The sequence below is a fragment of the Microtus ochrogaster genome, unplaced genomic scaffold (assembly GCF_000317375.1).
Source record: "Microtus ochrogaster isolate Prairie Vole_2 unplaced genomic scaffold, MicOch1.0 UNK25, whole genome shotgun sequence".
NCBI classification, from domain to species: Eukaryota; Metazoa; Chordata; class Mammalia; order Rodentia; family Cricetidae; genus Microtus; species Microtus ochrogaster.
In genome coordinates, this window is record NW_004949123.1 from 2,301,833 (window position 1) to 2,321,707 (window position 19,875).

The 19,875-nt window shown below is 42.2% G+C and overlaps 1 protein-coding gene and 2 pseudogenes across 1 annotated transcript in view; 2 read left to right on the top strand and 1 right to left on the bottom strand.

Moving 5' to 3' along the window:
* Window positions 1–414: 414 nt before the first annotated feature.
* The window catches only part of LOC101996093 (calcium-binding mitochondrial carrier protein SCaMC-1-like), a 47,990-nt gene continuing 28,529 nt past the window's right edge, over window positions 415–19,875 (top strand). The window contains exons 1-3 of the mRNA XM_005367910.2: window positions 415–597; window positions 10,280–10,406; window positions 17,106–17,193. Coding sequence (XP_005367967.1) covers window positions 415–597; window positions 10,280–10,406; window positions 17,106–17,193 — 398 coding nt within the window. The remainder of the gene's footprint in view (window positions 598–10,279; window positions 10,407–17,105; window positions 17,194–19,875) is intronic.
* LOC101995802 lies at window positions 2,180–3,520 on the top strand (annotated as a pseudogene).
* Window positions 19,316–19,875, bottom strand: part of LOC113458434 — a 3,220-nt pseudogene continuing 2,660 nt past the window's right edge.

The window sequence follows — 19,875 nt, forward strand, 5'->3', positions numbered from 1 at the left end:
GGGGGGGAACTTGGGGGAACCAGCAGCACTTTCTACACTCACTTTCCATACTTCCTGGGAACCATGCTGCCCTTAGCGTCATTTTGCAGGACTCCACACTCACAACCTCTTCCTACGGAGGCTTTAGGTCTGGGTTGTCACAGCCTCGGGTGCCCCAACGTCCAACTTCCGGCGAGGGAGGTGCGCGCACGCGGAGTTCAGGTTCCCACCCTGCACGCGGAGTCCAGGTTCCCACCCTGCACGCGGAGTCCAGGTTCCCACCGGCAGCGCTCCCGGTTCTCAAGGTTCCGGGGGTGGGGTTGGGGGGGGGAGAACCGTGGCCCTCGGGGCTCAGGCGGTTGCTGCTGGCGCGGCCTAGCCGACCTGCGACCCTGTGCGGTGGCCCCAGCGGTCGTGGCGGCTGCAGCGGGGGTCATGCTGTGCTGGTTGCGGGGCTTCGTGCTGCCCTCTGCGGCCTGCCAGAGTGTCTATACCCAGTTGGCCTATGAGGTCCTCTTCGAAGACCTGGACCGCAATGGGGATGGTGTGGTGGACATCGTGGAGCTCAGAGATGGGCTGAGGAACTGGAATTCCGCCTTTGATTCCGACTCAGAAAAGGTGAGCCACGGAGGGAGAGCGTGTGGCCCTGCGCATGCTGGAAAGACATTGTAGCACTGAGCGGACCCAACCTGCGACCCTGGCCCTTTCAGAATTTCCCAGAGCTTTCCCAAGCTTGTGGAGCAGGAGTGGAATCCCCTTTTGTTGGATTCTTCATGCAGAATAACACAGCCACAGTGAAACGTGTCATCATTCTCAAAATAGTCGTTATCTGTAGTGACAAAACCGCCCTGGCATTTGAAGGAGATTCTGGGGTTCTGAACATTTCCTGTCCAGAAGGGTCAGGACTGTGCTAGCTTTTGTCCAAAGTAAGCCTGTTGTTCTCAAGGGGCTTTCAGCCTATGGGAGCTTGTCTTAGGAACTGTATACAGATGAACATCCCAGAACTGGTGTCTTTGACTTAACAGTCCCCAAATCCAAGGCAAGCCAACAGACTTATATTTTATTAGTATCTTTCATAAACTAGGATTTTTATGAAAACTAGGTCCACCATCCCAGGGCCCATTTCTAGTCTCCTGTTCTACAGGTGCTTCAAGTTAAACACACTAGTCAAAAGATTTGTGGCGCCAATTGCTTGAGAGTAATCTTTCTGGGTTTGGGTTAACAAAGTAATTTCCTAAAAGACAGTTCCATCCATTTACCTGCAAAATTCATGAGTTCGTTTTTCTTTATGACTGAACAAAATTTAGTTGTATATATGCATCACATTTTCATTATCCATCCATCCGTTGCTGGACATCTAGGCTGTTTTCATTTCCTAACTATTTTGAACAGAGAGGTGATGAACATGGCCCAACAATTGTTTCTGTGGCAGGATATAAAGTCCTTTGAGTATATACCTGTTGAGTAATATAACTGGCTCATATGGTAGATCTATTTATAGCCTTTTGAGGATTCTCCCCTAACACTGATTTCCATCCTGGTGGCTTTAGTTTCCAGTCTCACCAGTAGCAAATGAGGGTTCCCCTTTCCAATCAATGTCACCAACAGTTGTTACTTGCTTTCTTGATGGTAACCACGTTGATTGGGGTGCAATGAAATCTCAATGCCATTTTAATTTCTTTTAATTTGATAGTTCAAGATGTTTAACACTAATGATTTCTTAGCAATATGCATTTCTTCTTTTGAGAACTCTGTTCAGTTCATTGCCCTATTTTTAAATGGACTTGTTTGGTTTCTTGAGTTCTTTGTATATTTTAGACACTAATCTTCTATCAGATGTATAGCTGGCAAAGATGTTTTTTTTTTTCCCTACTCAATAGCCTGCCCCTTTAGTTGCTTAACAGTTTGTATTACAGAAGCCTTTTAATTTCACAAAGAGCCATTTGTCAATCATTGACCCTAGGTCCTTCTTGAGGGGTCCTATTCAGAAAGTCTTTATTCTAGCCTTAAGTATACTCCCTAATCTGTCCTCTAGAAGGCTCACTTTCATGTCTAACATTGAGCTCTTTGATCCATTTGGTTTGCTTTTTGTGCAGGGGTGGGGAGATAAGGATCAAATTAAATTCTTCATGTATGTGTCTATGGGAAGAGCTGCGTTTATAAGACCTTGTTCTGGTCCTGCCCAGGCCGGGAGGCCCAGATGGGGGAACCCCGGACTAGGGCCCCCCTGGATGATGGTGGGGCCTGGATGGGCTGTGAGGAAGGCAGCGAGGAGGGCACTAGAGGCAGTGAGGGTGTTGGAGGTGATGTGGGCCCTAATGCAGAGGATGTGTGGAGCCCAGACATTGAGCAGAGTTTTCAAGAGGCCCAGGCCATATACCCTCTGTGTGGCTGATGCAAGATCATCTTGTGGGATGAGGGTAAGATGTATGGCCGGAATGAACTCATTGCCCGTTACATCAAACTGAGGACAGGAAAGACAAGAACTCACAAGCAGGTCTTGAGTCACATCCAGGTTTTGGCTAGAAGGAAATCGAGAGAAATTCATCCCAAGCTGAAGGACCAAGTCTCCAAGGACAAGACCTTCCAGACGATGGCTACCATGTCTTCGGCACAGCTCATCTCTGCACCATCCCTCCAGCCAAGCTGGGTCCTTCTGGCCCTCAGACCAGTGAGCTTTTCCAGTTCTGGTCCAGGAACTCTGGGCCACTGTGGAATATTCCAGACGTGAAGCCATTCTTCCCAGACACCGTTCTCCGTGTCACTGAATCCTCCATCTGACCTACCAGGGTATGAGCCGCCCCCAGCCCTCTCACCCCTGTGCCTGCCTGCTCCATCTCCCCTAGCCTGGCAGGCTTGGGCCCTGGGCACTGCACGCCTGTAGCTGGTAGATTCTCAGCCTTTGTGGAACCACCGGGCGCAGTTGACTCCGTCCAGAGGCATCTGTTTGTCCATATCATTCAGCAGTGTCCCAGTCCTAGAGCGCCGCCCCTGGAGAGTGTGGATGTGCGACAGATCTATGACAAGTTCCCCGAGAAAAAGGGTGGCCTCCAGGAGCTGTATGACCGAGGGCCACCCCATGCATTCTTCCTGGTCAAGTTCTGGGCGGACCTGAATTGGAGCCCAAGTGGCGAAGAGGCAGGAACCAGTGGAGGCAGCGGTGGCTTCTATGGAGTGAGCAGCCAGTATGAGAGCCGGGAGCTCATGACACTTACCTGCTCCTCCAAGGTCTGTTCCTTTGGCAAGCAAGTGGTGGAGAAGGTGGAGACAGAGCGGGAGGGAGGTGGCAGCTGGAGGATGGGCGCTTTGTGTACCCCCTGATGCGCTCCCCATGTGTGAGTACCTGGTTAACTTCCTGCACAAGCTGTGGCAGCTGCCCAAATGCTACATGATGAACAGTGTCTTGGAGAACTTCACCATCCTCCAGGTGGTGACCAACAGGGACACTCAGGAATTGCTGCTGTGCACTGCCTACGTCTTTGATGTCTCCACCAGTGAACACAGAGCCCAAGATCACATCTACCGCCTGGTCAGGGACTGATGGGGCCCCCACTGTTGGTTGTCCTCAGAACACCCCCTTCCCAGGAAGGACCCTTTGGCTCTCCCTGTACCCCTCATTTGGAGAGAGGGCCATGATTAAAAGGCCTGATTTCAAGCTTGAGCAAGGGGGCCTGGCTCCTATTAGAGGGTAACCCCAAAACTTGTTGAGCTGAATGAGCTGACCTTACAGGGAGCATTTGACAGGGCATCAGGGATTGGGGACAGGAGTGCATGCCTACAGGTGAGCACTGGTTTCTCAGTTCTACAGGGTCCCTCTTTGCTCTTCTGCAAAAGGGAGCAGGGCAGTGTGTGAGATATTACTCATTGCCTTGTACCCTTCCTGTTTTCCACCTGGCCCATGTCTGCCTCCCCCCCCCCCTTTCTCTGATCTGGGATGTCACAGACTGAAGATAATGGCTTCCCACCTGGGGGCAGAATGAAGTGGGACCTGAATTTTTTTAATATAAGGAGATATTTATACACAGTGTTAAGATGTGTTATCTCAGCTAGGGCAAGCAGTGGGGTGGGACTTCTTAATCTCATCCCTATTTTAAGTGAGCCTCAGACCACTCTGCCACCTTCCTTTCCCCAAGAGTGATGGTAATGTTCCGAAGGAGAATAAAGCTATTAAAAAAAAAAAACCTTGTTCTGCAGAGCTGAAAACCATGTAAGCAGTGGATAACATTCCCCAGGTCTTGTAAACTGGCCACTTTTCAGTTTCAGTATATTGGTACCATGATGTCAGCTTCTAAAAACTTAGTCTTCTGTACCCTAGCCCTAAAGTTTGCTATGTGAAATATTCCCAAGCCTGCAAACATGTCAGAACATGCTGGGCTGTTGCTTTTCCTACTCAGTGATCTGAAATTAAGGTAAGTGCTCTTAATCAAGAAAGCTGCATTATGTCAGGGAAATTGAATCCTTCATGTGATCTTCAACCTAAAAACTGTTGTGTCTTCTACTTGGTAATTCCTAAATGTCTGGTGAAGGCATTAATTTACAGTATCTCACTGTGCTAGTGCATTTCAGGATAATTTCGCATGCTTGGATAGCTGCTGACTCAGTAGGTTTGGACTTGAGACTCAGAGACCAGAAGAGAACATAATGGAGACCCTAGACAAGTACTGTGTGGTTTTCTGCTTGCTGCTAGGCCTGTTGACTATAATATACGTCTTTCTTTTGGGCTGGTTCCACTTCCTGTTAGCAGGTTTCCTTGGCAGGTACTCCACGATTCTGGCACCTCTAACATCTTGGATTCTCCAAGACAATCCAGGCTTCAACTTCACAGCTTCATGGAATGGCTTCTCTACTAGGTTTCCATTCAGGGACATTAATGACACATGCCTGACCTCAGTGGCTCTCCTTAGGGACAAATTCCATAACTCCTTTCTTCTATCCTTAACTCTCAGAACCACATGGCCAAAGCTGCCAAATTCTGCTACTTGCTGAAACTGAATCAGGCCCCCTTGTTCAGTTACTCTTCACCAGCTTTCTGTCTTTTACTGCCTAAGCTTGGTTGTCCTGAAACTTGTGCTATAGACCAGACTGGCATCAAACTCGGGGATCTGCCAGCCTCTGCCTTTCCAGTGCTGGGGTTAAAGGTGTGCACCACCACGCCAGCTCTAAACGTGTTTTTAGTTCCTTTTCAAAAGTTGGAAACTTAACTGGCTCTTATCCTGAGGTCACTTCATTTTTTAAATCTATTTATCTCCTTGAACACAGGATTTAGCTCTCTTCTACTTCCTGGTGCCCCTTTCCTCCTCAGATTGTACATTTTCTGCTTTTCCTTGCTCAGCTTGCACCTTTTCATTATGAGTGAAAAGTAATAACAACCGATAGAGTTCATACTAGACTGTTTTGAGATTTCCTCTGCCAACACAACTAATCCAAAACTCTTCAATTTAGTCTCAGACAGATTCTTCAGGCAAGGTCAAAAACCAGCCATCGTCTTCATCAAAATATCACAAGAACAGTCTCTAGGCTACATGCTAAAGTTCTTCTCCTTTGAAACTCAGCACTACTGTCTTCCATGCTCCTACTAGGATAGCTCATTAAGCCCTCACTTAACGCATTTAGCTGCTTTTCTGATTCAAAGTCCCAAAGTCCACATTCCTTCAGACAAAAGCATGGCTAGGTCTATCACAGCAATAGCCCACTCTGGTGCCAACTTCTGTCTTAGTTAGGATTTTATTTCTGTGAAGAGACATCATGAGCATGGCAACTCTTCTAAAGGAAACCACTTAACTGGGGCTGGCTGACAGTCAGTTATCATCATGGAGGGACGCATGGTGCTGGAGAAGGAGCTGCCAGTTCCACAAACTGGACTGTCAGGCAGCAGGAAGTGACTGAAACACACTTCTCCAACAAGGCCACACCTCCTAATAGTCCCACTCCCTGTGGACCTATGTAGGTCATTTTAAATCAAACTACCACAGATTGTGTTTCTTAGAAATGTAACATTGAGTACTGCCTCTTTGTCAAATTGTAGCTGTAGGTTTGGGCTTTTGGCTTAGTATTTGTCTGATATGTTAGGTCGGGGAAATTGAGTTACTGTGCTTCATCAAAATGCAGGTGCATTGGACTCTCCTTGTCTGGTGTCATTGGCAGGCATTTTGGATGAGTGGAGCTACTCCTTGACTTTCTGGATCGAACAATTCCATTCTCCATGATTCTTTGTAATCAAGGGAGTTGAGCATTTCTTTTCTGGGTAATTATTGATGGAGTGTGCCCTGTGGCTGTGTGTATAAACTAGCATCTATGTAGAATCAGGTCACATTTCATGCTGTGTTTCTGAGGGCAGCCAGCTCAGTTTTAAAAGTGAGCATGAGGTTGACTGATGTTTCTAATTGCCTATTAAACCTGGCAGGAACAGATTTAAGCATCAAGATTTATGTGCTAGTCCTTATACTCTTGGACCCAACTTCCCTTTTTTGGGTTTCTGTCTTACTGCAAGTAGTCAACCATATTGCTACTCCTTGTGGCCTATGTGCAGTTAGACTTGGATGGGCCTTCCAGCAACTATGTTAGAATGCTAGGGAAGCTAGGTGGCTACCTCTGGTTGTCTTTTGTCTTATAGGAGCTTGATGGGGGAGAGTCTTCTGTTTTGTGTTAATTTCATTGGTTAAATAAAGAGACTGCCTTGGCCCTTTAATAGGACAGAAAATTAGGTAGGCAGAGTAAACAGAACAGAATGCTGGGAAAAAGAATTTGAGTCAGGCAGTCGCTGTGATTCTCCCACCCGACACAGACACAGGTTAAGATCTTTCCTGGTAAGCCATACCTTGTGGTGCTACAAAGATTATTAAATATGGGTTAAAGCAAGATGTGAAAATTAGCCAATAAGAGGCTAGAACTAATGGGCCAAGCAGTGTTTAAAAGAATACAGTTTCCGTGTAATTATTTCAGGTAAAGCTAGCTGGGTGACGGGAAGCAGCCCGCTGCTGCCCTCATACTACAGGAGCTTGTCATGGAGAGATTCTATCTGGCCTTATTCTGACTTCAGTGAATTGGGAGCGACATCATGCTTTAAGTGAGACTGTTGTTCTAGTTCTTATCCTTTACTTCTGCCAATTATGTACCTGTTTTAGGCTTGCTTCTAAATCTTAGGGGTTTCAAAAAGATGTTCTGGTATGTGTTGTCAATAGTTAAGTTTTCTGGTGTTTGTGCATGTGGTGGAGAGGAGCCTAAAACTTTATTCTGTGATATTGTCAATATCACTCTCAAAGATTTATTTTGAAAGTAAAACTTTGTATTTCTACCATACGTAGAAAGCTAGTAGATTACAAATAACCATAAAATGGACATTTTAAAAGTTGTATTTTAAAATTTTGCTTAAATACCATATTACCTGGTGAAGTTGAGACGTTTACTCTGGTTTGTGTGTTTTAAGAAATTGGTAAGTTTTGAGGCATGTTAGAATAATAGAGACATTTCTCATGATATAGTCAAGAGGGAATAGTACATGAACGTCAGTGTTCTGTTTGGGTCAAGTCCAAGAAGGGTTATCCAAGATAAAATTTAGGCTCTCTGCAGTAGGGAGGTCCAGCTTCTGATGGACTGAAACTTGCAGCTTTGCAAATACCTCCTTTTATTGTTACACAAATTTTTCCTCTAGCAAGTCATTTTCTGCATACCAAAATCTTTTATCTGGAGTTGTTTGAAGGATTTGCCTAAGCAATTCTCAGCCACAGACCTCCTGGTTTGCCAGGTCCTCTCAAGACTCAGTTTTGCAAAGGCTCTAAAATTCTTCAGGAAGAACTCAGAGAAGAATCACTGACTTTAAACAAAAGGTAGTTCAAAGCCTAGGTGCCGTGTCTCTAAAATTCAAGCCAGATGCAATGGCTCTGTGGAGCAAAGACTAATTTTCTCAAGCTGTGATTTAATACTGTTTTCATGTGTGGTGGTTTGAAAGAAAATGGCCCCCAAGGGTGGCACTATTAGAAGTATGGCCTTGTTGGAGGGAGTGTGCCACCATGGGGTGGCCTTTGAGGTCTATGCTAAAGCTACATTCAGTGTAGACTCAATCTTCTTGTTGCCTTTGAATCAAGATGTAGAAATCTCAGCTCCTTCTTCAGCACCATGTCTGCCTGCGTGCCGCCATGTTGCACTGTGATGATAATGGCTGAACCTCTGTAAATGTAAGCCACCCCAATTAAGTGCTTTTCCTTTATAAGAGTTCCTGTGGTCATGGTGTCTCTTCATAGCAGTAGAAATCCCAAGATATCATGTGAGCACCATATACATTCTGCTTAATGGAAACCACTAACCTGAAGCATTAATTTGAGATATTTTTTGTAGCATTTCTCCCCTCTTTATCTTTTCTTCCATTCATTTCGTTTTTAGCAAATTGTGTAGTGTAGGTGTTTTCCTGTGCTGGCACCTGCTCTCAAATAACCACTCAGAGTCTTAATTATAAATGGTTGGCCAATGGCTCAGGCTTGACACTAGCTAACTCTTACATTTTCAGTTAACCCATATTTTTATCTACACTTTGTGACCTTTTCTCAGTACAGCATGCCCTTCTTGCTCCTCTCTGTCTCTGCCAGTAACTCCTGACTCCACCCTTCTTTCTCCCATCATTTTGTTTGTCTCTTCTGCCTAACCTTATTCTGTTCAGCTATTGGCCAGTCAGCTCCTTTATTAAACTAATCCCTATGACATATTTACAGTATACAGGAGATCATTCTACAGCAGGATATAGATGAAATAATCTTATAGCCATAACTTGCTTAGGACTAAATGATCAATACATTTTGAATGTTATTATCACCATTAATATTACTATATTTTTATAACTAACATCTATTTTATCTCCATATAAATATTTCACATATTATAGAAATGTTTACTCCTATTTATCTGTTTAGCAAATGTTTTTCCTTGTGGATCTCAGCGCAAGCTGACTTCCTCTCTGAAGGCTCTCTGGAGAGGCTCAGCACTCTCACTTCATTTACTGTCTCACACCTTGAATTTCTCGCATTATTTCACCTAACATACTACCCGTGGTTATGTGAGTCAACTTTACTAGTCTATAATTTGCTTCAGACCAGAGACCGTAGCTTTTTGTCTTTTTATTACCAGTGGTGTATTGTGTGTAGTATGCGTGTGTGGTGTGTGATGTGCGGTGTGCTCAACATGCAGTGTGTGGTGTACAGTGTGCAGTGTGGCAAATTTGCACTGTGCAGCGTATGGTGTGTGCAATGTAAGGTGTGTGTGGTGTTCAGTGCATGATGTGCAGTGTGATCTAGTTTTCAGCTCATAGCATTTATTTTCAAATTCAATAAATAATAAGTTTGAGATATGTAATCTATTAAAGGCCAATATTTCATACTTTATGCTAGACATTTGATGATACAAAGATGAATAATATATGGTCAGTGTGGTAAGAGTCTTCTGGGAATATACAGTTTTTGTAACATATTATTGTTTTTGAAAGATTTATTTATATTTACATGTATAAATCTTTTATGTGCATTTATGTTAAGTGTAATGTGTTTGTATCTGGTGCCTGTGGAGTCCAGAGAGGATGCTAGATCCCTAAGAACTGGAGTTACAGGAGGTTGAAAGTAACCATGTGGGTGCTAGCTACTGAACCCAGGTCCCTGGAAGAGCAGCAAGTGTTCTTAACTGCTGGGCCATCTATCCAGTCCTATAATGTTAACTTTTTTATTTTAAAAAGCTTAAGGACAAAGCTGGGCAGTGGTGGCACACACCTTTATTTCCAGCACTCAGGAGGCATAGGCAGGCGAATCTCTGTGAGTTTGAGGCCAGCCTGGTCTACAAGAGCTAGTTCCAGAACAGACTCCAAAGCTACAATGAAACCATGTCTCAAAAAAAAAAAAAAGTAAGAACTTAGTGAGACTCGAACATACATGCTTACTTCACAAGGTTAGGTCTTAAACCATAATCTGAGGATCATCAGAGTTTCATGTTTATCACATTTAGTAGACAGATTTTTTATTGTCTCTGATGGCAAAGGCTCTATACCTTTGTATCCTTAAGCCCTTGAGGTGTGTGTAATTGAAGTAAATATTTACTAATAAATTTCATATTGATTTGAGATGACATGATGGTTCTTGACTTCAGTACTGCATGAATCTAAAAAAAATTGAATAATTGAATGTGTTTAGGCCTACATTAATGACTAAACACTAGGGACTGGACACTTATAATGGAAACCATATAGTGTGAGTGAAATGAACTAATGCTAGCATGGCATAATGGCGTCACATATACTTGTTGCAATGAGTTTCTTCTCTTGTAGACCATTTTTCGGGCTGCAGATTCCAATGCTGATGCAGGACTAGATTTTGAAGAATTTGTACAGTACCTTCAAGACCACGAGAAGAAAATGAAACTGGCATTTAAGAGTCTGGACAGAAATAATGATGGTGTGTGTATGTATTCCCCACAGTTAGCTTGATAAGCATAAGTACTAGTGCTAATGAATAATTTTACTAGCCTTTTTAATTTCTTCCTACTGTCAGATCCAATTTATTATTTAGCAATACTTTTTATATTACATAGAATAATATAATTGATGTCTTTGGGTTTCTATAGCTATGATAAAACACCAGAACCAAAAGCAACTTGAATTTCTTCTTTTTTGTAGGAAATTCTTGAGGTTGCAAATCTCACTGTGTAGCCCTTGCTGGCCTGAAACTTGCTATATAAACCAAGCTGGCCTTGAACTGACAGAGATCTTCCTGCCTTTGCTTCCTGAATGCTGAGTGCCTTGTCCAGCACATTCATATATATAAAACAATTCCTCATGTTGTGCTGACCCCCAACCAGAAATTTATTATTATTATTATTTTGTCTGTTTTTTTATTTTTTGACCTTGTCCTGGAACTTGCTCTATAGACCAGACTCCAGGCTGACCTCAAACTCAGAGATCCACCTGCCTCTGTCTCCTGAGGAATGCTGGGATTAAAGATGTGTGCTACCACTGCTCAGTATAAGATTTATTGTTGCTGCATCATAACTGTAATTTTACTGCCGATACGAACTGTAATGTAAATGTCTGTTTTCTTAGGCAGCTGCTGTCAAAGGGTTGTTCAACCACAAAGAGGTCACGGCCCACAGGTTCTTTTCAAGTTTAAATTATTTATTCTTTGAGACAGAGTTTCACTGTGTGGTCCTGGCTGGCCTTGCACTCACTATGTAGATAGAGATCCGCCCGCCTCTGTCTCCTGAATACTGGGATTAAAGGCGTGCTCCACCATACCTACCACATCTGATATCTTATATCTTTAATTAAGATAAGTCCGCTGTATACTCCCTCCTCAAGGGAACATGGAGGAAGAGAAAAGTAGAAAGAGCGGAAAAGCCGGAGGATGGGAAGATGTGTGGAATGACATGGCTGTTAGGCTCATGAACTCACAATCACTGGTTACCTGTGCAAGAGCTGCTCATGATTGGCCCGTCAGCCTTTCCTAGTGAGGCCCACCCCTCCTTAGGGTCGTTGAGCAGTTGTGGTGGCTAGGGGAAGAGGCATCACTTTTTTCAGTGATGTAATTCTTGATAAGCTGCTCACGCTCCAGTAAATGACCTCCTACTCATGTCTCACAAACAACCCTAATTAAACTCAGTGGGTCACATGGAAAAAGACATGGAAATAGTGGAGAATTTCTTGGGAAGAGAAAAAGGTTTCATTGGGAGAGGGGGGTTAGAGAGGGTGTGAAAATTGCTAAAATTTACTATGCACATATATGAAACTGTCAAAGAAGAAAAAACTGACAAAAACAACAGAAGGGAGAAAAGGTACGGTTGAAGGGTACAGTCCATCCTGGTGGGAAGCCTGAGTGGTGGGGCTTGAAGCAGCTGGTCGACAGAGATGAATGAATTCCATTTTGCTTTCACTAGTTTACACACACACACACACACACACACACACACACACACACACACACACACACACAGACCACACACACATATATGTATATGTAAGACCCATCTAGGGAATGGTGCCACCCACAGTGGGCAAGGGTTCCCTTCTCAATTAATACAGTCAAGATTATCTCCCAGGTATGCCTAAAGGGTGATTCTAGGTTCTGTCAAGTTGACAGTTAACACTGCTATTTAGAGGTCAATTTTTACCATTTGATCAGTTTCTTAATTCCAAATAGACTTTGTTTCTTTCTTTGTTTCTTTTTTTCTTTACATGAACTTGCAGTCACATATGTATAGTTTGGTGTTCAGTGTTCCTTTTAATGTTATATTGTGTTTTCATTTCTTTTGCAAACATAATTTTTAGTGGCTGGGAAATATTCCAGTTGTGTGGCTGTCCTGGAAGGAATGAAGATATTCTAGAGACACCATGTCCCTACTCCCTTTGGTTATCAGATTGTGGAAATAATGAATCTCAGGACACAGGGTTTTCCAAAGGAGTGTTCTGCTGGGAGAAGGAAAAGACTGGTCGTTGGTTCCCCCAGAAGGAACCTGGAAAGAGGCTTCACACAGTTTCAACAGCCTTTCATGTTTATAAAAGAGAGGTGGAGCTGGGACCTGAGGATGGGTGACCTTGACCAGGACTGCTTCCTTCCTCAGACCTCTGGTGCTCTGTTTAAACCTGAACCATGTGTAAAGATGGACCTAGTGGGTGGTGGATCACTGGGCCTTCTTGTTCTTCCTAATATAGTCATACTTAAGAACCCCCCTTTTTCTGGTTTTCACCATTGTATCTTTTTGTTTTCTTATTTATAATTTATCTTTACTTTTTATGTGTACATATGTGTGCTTGTGTGGATATGTGTGTCTGTTCATGGGTACAGGTGCCCATGGAGGGCAGATGCTCCAGATCCCCTGGAGCTAGAGTTTCAGGCAATTGTGAACAGCCTGACATGGGTCCTGGGAACCAAAATTGGGTCCCCTGTAAGAGCTGTATACACTCTTAATTGTTGAGTCATCTCTCCAACCTCATTTTTGTTTTTAATTGTCTTATTGAGGACAAGTGGCCCAGTGTGACTACTAGCCTGGCTGTGACCCTAACAACTCTGGTAACAGGATGTGGATCATCCAGTCATTCTCATATTGTTAGTTCTGATCATTTATAAACAGTAGTGCAGTCATTATCTATATAGGTTTTCAGACCTAGTTATATTCTGGTTAATTACAGCTGGTCATTTGCTGGCCTAAGATAGATAAACTCTAGTGTTGTTGTGGAATTTTATTCTGTTCTTGACTGCCATCACCATGGTCATTTGTGAAGCTGAAAACCCTCAGATAATTAGTGAGGTTAAAATGCTTTTAGGAAAATACAGTATTTCTATTGTTCCTGTTATGATTAATCTTGGTTACCAACTTGAATTTTAATCTGCTAAGAGACATGCCTCTGGACAAGTCTGTGAGGGGACTTTTTGGAAGGATTAACTGTGGGAGTGATGTGTATGTGGTGGTATATGGGTTGGGTTGGTGATGGTAGAAGGCTTGGGGGGATACACTCCCTGGAGTGGGCAGCACTCTTCAGCAGTGTTCAAAGTATAAAGAGTCTGAGTAAAGGAAGTTCTATTTTTTTGCCTGTGAATTCATCTACTCTTGTTGTTACTGCTACTACCATCTTTTGCTGACATTGGAACACAGCATTTGGTTTTAATGAGAATGACCCCTCTAAAGTACATATATGTAAAAAACCTGGTCCCCAGATGGTGGAAGTATTTGGGAAGGATTAAGAGGTGTGGCCTAGTGAGAGAGAAGGTGTCTGGTGGTGGGCTTGAGGTTTCAAAAGACTTGCTTCATTCCCAGTGTGGCTTTCTGCCTCTTACTTGTGGATCAAGATGTGAGCTCTCAGATGTTCCTGCTGCCATGCTTTTGCTCCACCATCACGGACACTAACTGTCTGAAACCACATGCCTTATTAAATACTTTCTTTTGTAAGTTACCTCAGTCATGGTGCTTTATTGCAGCCATAGAAAAGTAAGGCAGCCCTTAAAACTGAACTGAATTCCCAGTTTAGGCTCTGGGAATTTTCTAGCCCTAAGATGAGACTGATGAGCTATTCAGCCTCATGGACTAAACACCTATGAAATTTTCAGCCTCTCCACCATACAGATAACCACTGTTGGACTACCCAGCCCATCTTGCACAGACCAGTGTAATAAATGTTCATTTAATAAGTTTTGTTCATTTAGAGAACCTTGACTAATACATCTGTTAATAAACCTTGGTAGTTGAAAATGCTCCTAAGGTAAAATAAATTTGACACCAAGAAGAAATTCTCAAGTTGATATATTAGTATCATGCTTTAAGTCTTGATAAGTCAAACTGGAATATTACAAATTAGCCCCCAAAGACCTTCAGAGATACCATTCGAGAAGCGCTACTATTTGCCCTACTGCTTTTGAGGGTGAACTGTTACAGGGAACTGTGGGTGGAATAAACCCTTTCTGTCCTGAGTTGGTTTTTGATCATGATGCTTCATTATAGCAATAGTAACCCTAGTGAGGATGTTGGTTTATGTAGCAGATTATCAATCTAAAAAATTTAAAAAATGAGCAAGCATAGTATTTGCAATTTGTTAAGTAAGGACTAGAGCTTATCATTTGAAGAAACTTCAGTTTGTATGCCAGTAAAATGCCTTGTTTGGGTCTTGGGAAATTTTATTCTTATGAAGAAAAATTGTGACTCTTTATGAAAAATGTCTTTGTTGGTGGATTAAATAATACCTCACATGTATATAGTTTCTCATGTATTATATAAATGAAAAGTATGAGTAGATTACTGGTAGCATTTTTGCTGTGCAAGAATGTTCTTGTACACTGTTAAATTTGTCACTTATATTGGTTTAATAAAATGCTGATTGGCTAGTAGCCAGGCAGGAAGTATAGGTGGGGCAACAGACTAATAAAATTATGGGAAGAGGAAAGGCAGAGGCAGTTACCAGCCAGAAACAAATGAAGCAAGATGAGAATGTCGCACTGAAAAAAGGTATTGAGCAACATGGCATAGACAAGACAACAAAAACAAGAATTATGGGTTAATTTAAGTTGTAAGAGTTAGTTAATAATAAACCTGAGCTAATAGGCCAAACAATTTATAATTAATATAAGCCTCTGTTTGTTTCTTTGGGACTGAATGGCTGCCGGACTGGGGTGGGGGGACAGAAACTTGTGTCTACACATTTTGATGTTGTTGATATAAAGAATGATACATATATTCAAGAATTATCAGGGCCAGTGAGATGACTCTGTGAGAAAGGTGCTTGCTGTGCAAACCTGACAACCTGAATTTGACCCATGATTCCACAGTAGAAGAAGAAAACTGACTCTTGAACATGGTCTTTTGGTCTCCACATATATGCCGTGGCACTTGGACATGCCTATGAACCTCAACATTGACCAACATGGCACAGTAGCCCTAAGGGTGCAGTAGTGACACACAGACCTTGGCAGTAACCAACAGCTCTCTTACTGGACATATGCCTGCTCAACATGAGGGAGATCATGGCTGGTACTGAGTCCCTAGCCAATTACACAGGGCTAGCGAAGTCATGGATCTTGGAGAACCTGCAACTGCTGCTTATTAAACCAGCATGATCCCTAACAACATTATAAATATTTGTCTTTATACCCAGAGAAGTGTTGTCTTCATTCCTCATCAAGGAAATTTCTCTTTGCAACAGATGGAGACCATTACTGAAGATCACAACTGATCAAAATGCAGAGCTGTGGAGTCAAGTCCCAAGTGATATCATCTACAAAACAACGTCTGCACCTAAGGTTCAGGGATCATTGCTGAATCAGAGGGGGCAGAAAGTTACACCTATGAAGTCTCAACATGGCTGCCTAAACAAGACCTGAACAAGGACGACAGCAGTTTTATACCAATGTGGAAGGAGGAAAGCTCAAGAAACTTCTACCTTAGACAAAGAGCAACAGGCAACTAAGGAATTCAGAGAGCTAGACAAATAGTCTTCCCCAGAGAAGGGCATACCAATTGGTTATTCAGGAACAAATGTTTAGCCTTAAAACATACACATACAGGTAACACTATGTGAACTAATCAGGCTGTATTTATATATTTAAGAATACATGCATATGTAAATTTATAGACATATAATACACACATATATATTTATCATAACAATTAAAAAGAGGCCATATATTTGTGAGAAAGCAGGGGAGCATAGATGGGAAAGGTTGGAGGGAGGAAAAGGAAGGGAGAAATGATATAATTATATTGCAATATTAAAATAGAAAAAGATACAATAAAAGTAAAAGAATCTGATTTTACTTTGGAAAATAATATGTGTTATATTTGTGTTCTATAGTTTGAGGAGAATATGGAATTTTTAATTTTCCCTTCACAACTACTAGCAATGTGAAAATGAACTGCATATTAGGCATATTGTATACACACACACATATGACACACGTACATATACCTTGGTAAAACCAACAGCTCTCTTATTGGACTTAAGGCCTACTTAACAAGAGGGACAATTTAAATTATATATATATATATATATATATATACCTATTTATATACTTAATTACATATTATATATAACTAAATTATATATATACATACACATTTTATTTGAGTTATTTAGCACAGTACATGTTTCTGTTAAAAGAGCTTGGTTCTATAAGGATCTTTTAGAGATTACTTTATAAATAATTATTTATTCTTGTCCCCTGAGTCAGGTCTTCAGCACCAAGTTTTCTGTCCTTTATTTCAGTTCAAATAGGTGCAAGAGTCAAATGTGTAATGATATATAGTCTTTGGGGCAGATGTGGTTTGGCGTTTAGAGTAATACACTGCGCCTGTGATATGTGATGTCCCAAGTGATGTCTGTGCCACGAGCTAGTATGACAGTTATGACTATAAATGTTTTCTTCCTGAAACATGAATGTTCACACTTAATGAGATAAATCACTAAGTAGAACTTACCTTGTCTCAATTTAAAGAGACTTTTCTATCAAATGTAATCTTGGTGCCAACCTTTTGTAGTTTTTAGGCTTCGAGTTAAGGGTTTGAGAGTAAAGATCCACCAAACTCAGGCGTCTAAATCAAAAACAGCTGCATTCTAAGGATATTTTGCTTTTGCCATCTTTTCAGATACTTAACCTGATCTCTCTCACTTTTTCAAGGAGTTATAGACGCTTCAGAAATAGTCGCTGCTGTGCAGTCTTTGGGGATCTACATTTCTCTCTCTCAGGCAAACGACATCCTGAAAAGGTATTGCTATACATGTGACATTTGAAGCTCCTTCTCTCATTTTATAGGGACAGTTTAAAATCAAATGAGTTTACTTTTATGAGATGATTGAACATGTATTTCTTTAGTCTGTACATGTGGTATATTGTTTAGTTTTCTCTACATTAATTCTTCTGCTTTCATTCTTGTGGTAAACACATTGACTTTTTCTCTCATGGGGGTCTGTGGAGGGTACCCCAGTTGGCAAAGTGCTTGTTGTGAGGCATGGGACTTAAGTTCGATCCCAGCATCCACATATAAAGTCTAGGTATGGTGACATGCTTGGGAGTGTGGAGACAGGTTAATTCCTGTACCTCTTAGCCAGCCAGTCCAGCCTAGCCAACAAGTCCCATGGCCTGGTGTGTGTGTGTGTGTGTGTGTGTGTGTGTGTGTATGTGTGTGTTGTGTGTGTGTACTTGACAAAAGCTAAAGTTATCTGGGAAGAGGAGCCTCCACTGAGAAAGTACCTCTATCAGATTGTCTATAGGTAGGTCCCTGGGGGCATTTTCTTGATTAATGAGGGAGGGGTCAGCCTATTCAGGGGGTACCACCCCTGGGCAAGGTAGTTCTGGGTTATGTAAGAAACCAATGATCAAACCATGGTTTGTAGGTCAGTAAGCCAGTAAGCAGTGTTCCTCCACGGCCTCTGCTTCAGTTCCCCACTCCATGTTCCTGACCTTGAGTTGAGTTCCCTATATGATGGGCTATAAACTGTGTGATGAAATAACCCTTTTCTTCTCCAGTTGCTTTTGATCAGGGCCTTATAACAGCAATAGATACCAAACCAAGATGCCCCAGATCTCAGTGAGGGATCCTATTTTAATACAAAGAAAGAAAGAAAGAAAGAAAAAGAAAAATGCCAATGAGGTAGATGACTCCTGAGGAATGACATCAGAGGTTGGCCTCTGGCCTTCAGATGTACATGAATTGAATGCTCATGCGCGCTCTCTCTCTCTCTCTCTCTCTCTCTCTCTCTCTCTCTCTCTCACACACACACACACACACACACACACACACACACACACACACACGCACACTTTGATGCATGAAATCTGCTAAAATTTGTTCATAATTTTTGCAATTGTTTTCATAAGAGAGATAGTCCACATCAGCCTTTCTTTGCTGACTCTCTTAATTTCGCCTTTTTAGGTTATATTGACTGGAATGAGTTGGGGGTGTTTTTTGTCAAGCATAAAATAGAATTGGATTACTGTCCTAGTTAACTTCCCTGTTGCTGTGAGAGAATAGCTTGACAAAAGCAACTTAAAGGATTCCAGCAACCAATTACATTATATCCACAGTCAGGAGCAGAGAGCCATGAACTAATTCATTCATGCTTGTACTCAGCTCTCGGATCACTTGCCCAAGAATGGAGCTGCTCACAATGGGCAGGTCTTCCCACATCAGTAGTCAAGATCATCCCTCCCAGACTTCTCAGAGGCTAACCTGATCCCAGACCGTCCCTCACAGGTGTGCCCGGAGGCTTGTCTCCTAGGTTGACAATTAATTGGCAATTAATATTAATCATTACAGTTATTTATTTCTTAAAGGATTAAAAGAACTTATACAAAACTAGTTGAGTCTTGTGTTTTCTGTGTGGGAGGATTCTAATTAAATGTCATTAACATTAATAGAACCATTCATACTTTCTAATCCTTCTTGAGTCAATTTTAAAAGTTGTGTTTTTAAATCTGTATTTGTGTGTGTGTCCTGTGAAAATCAATGCACAAATTCAGCCCAATACCTGTGAAAAATACCTAATCCCATTTTCCATAGAAAGAAAAGCATATTAAAGTTTATGTAGAAGCACAAAAGACCCTGGGTAGCCAAAGCAATACTGGGCAAAAAGAACAGCGCTGGAGGTATCACTGTACCTAAATTTCAAATTATACTACAGAGCCATAGTAATAAAAACAGCATGGCACTGGCACCAAAACACACAGGAGATCAACAAAATAGAACAGGGGACCTAGATATAAGTCCAGGCAGGTACAGCCATTTTTTTTTTTGACAAAGAAGCCAAAAGTACACATTAGAGAGAAGACAGCCTGTTTGGGTGTTGGGAAAACTGGATGTTCTGAGAATGAAACCAGTTCCTTCTCTCTCACTCTGTACAATAATGAACTCCAAGTGGATCAAAGACCTTCTGAGACTGCTGGAGGAGAAAGCGGGGAAAGCTCTCCAAGATAGAGGCGTAGGTAAAGACTTTGTAAATGGGACTCCAGTTGCTCAGTAAGTAAGGGCAGCAATCTACAAATGAGACCACATGTCATGAAAAGGCAAAGAGAAGAGATAAGCCAGAGGAGAATTGGAGAAAATCTTTCCCAACTGTACTCCAACCGAGGATTAAGATTCAAAAATGTATAGAGCTCAAACCATTAAACAATAAAACAAAGAACCCAATCAAACACTGTCTGTGGGGTTGGGGAGATGGCTCAGTGGGGACAGTGCCTGCTGCATGGCCATGGGGACCCAAGCTCTGTCCTCAGAACTCGTGTAAAGCTAGCGGAATGGCTCAAGACTGTAATCCAGTAGCAGGGTGGACAGTCAGCTTTTGGGTGTTTGCTGCCCACAATCTTGTTGCGGGAGGTCCTTCCGCTCCTCCAGCCTATAGCCGCTGAGATACCAGCCCATTGGGGCGTGGTCTCTCTCCCTTTAAAAAAA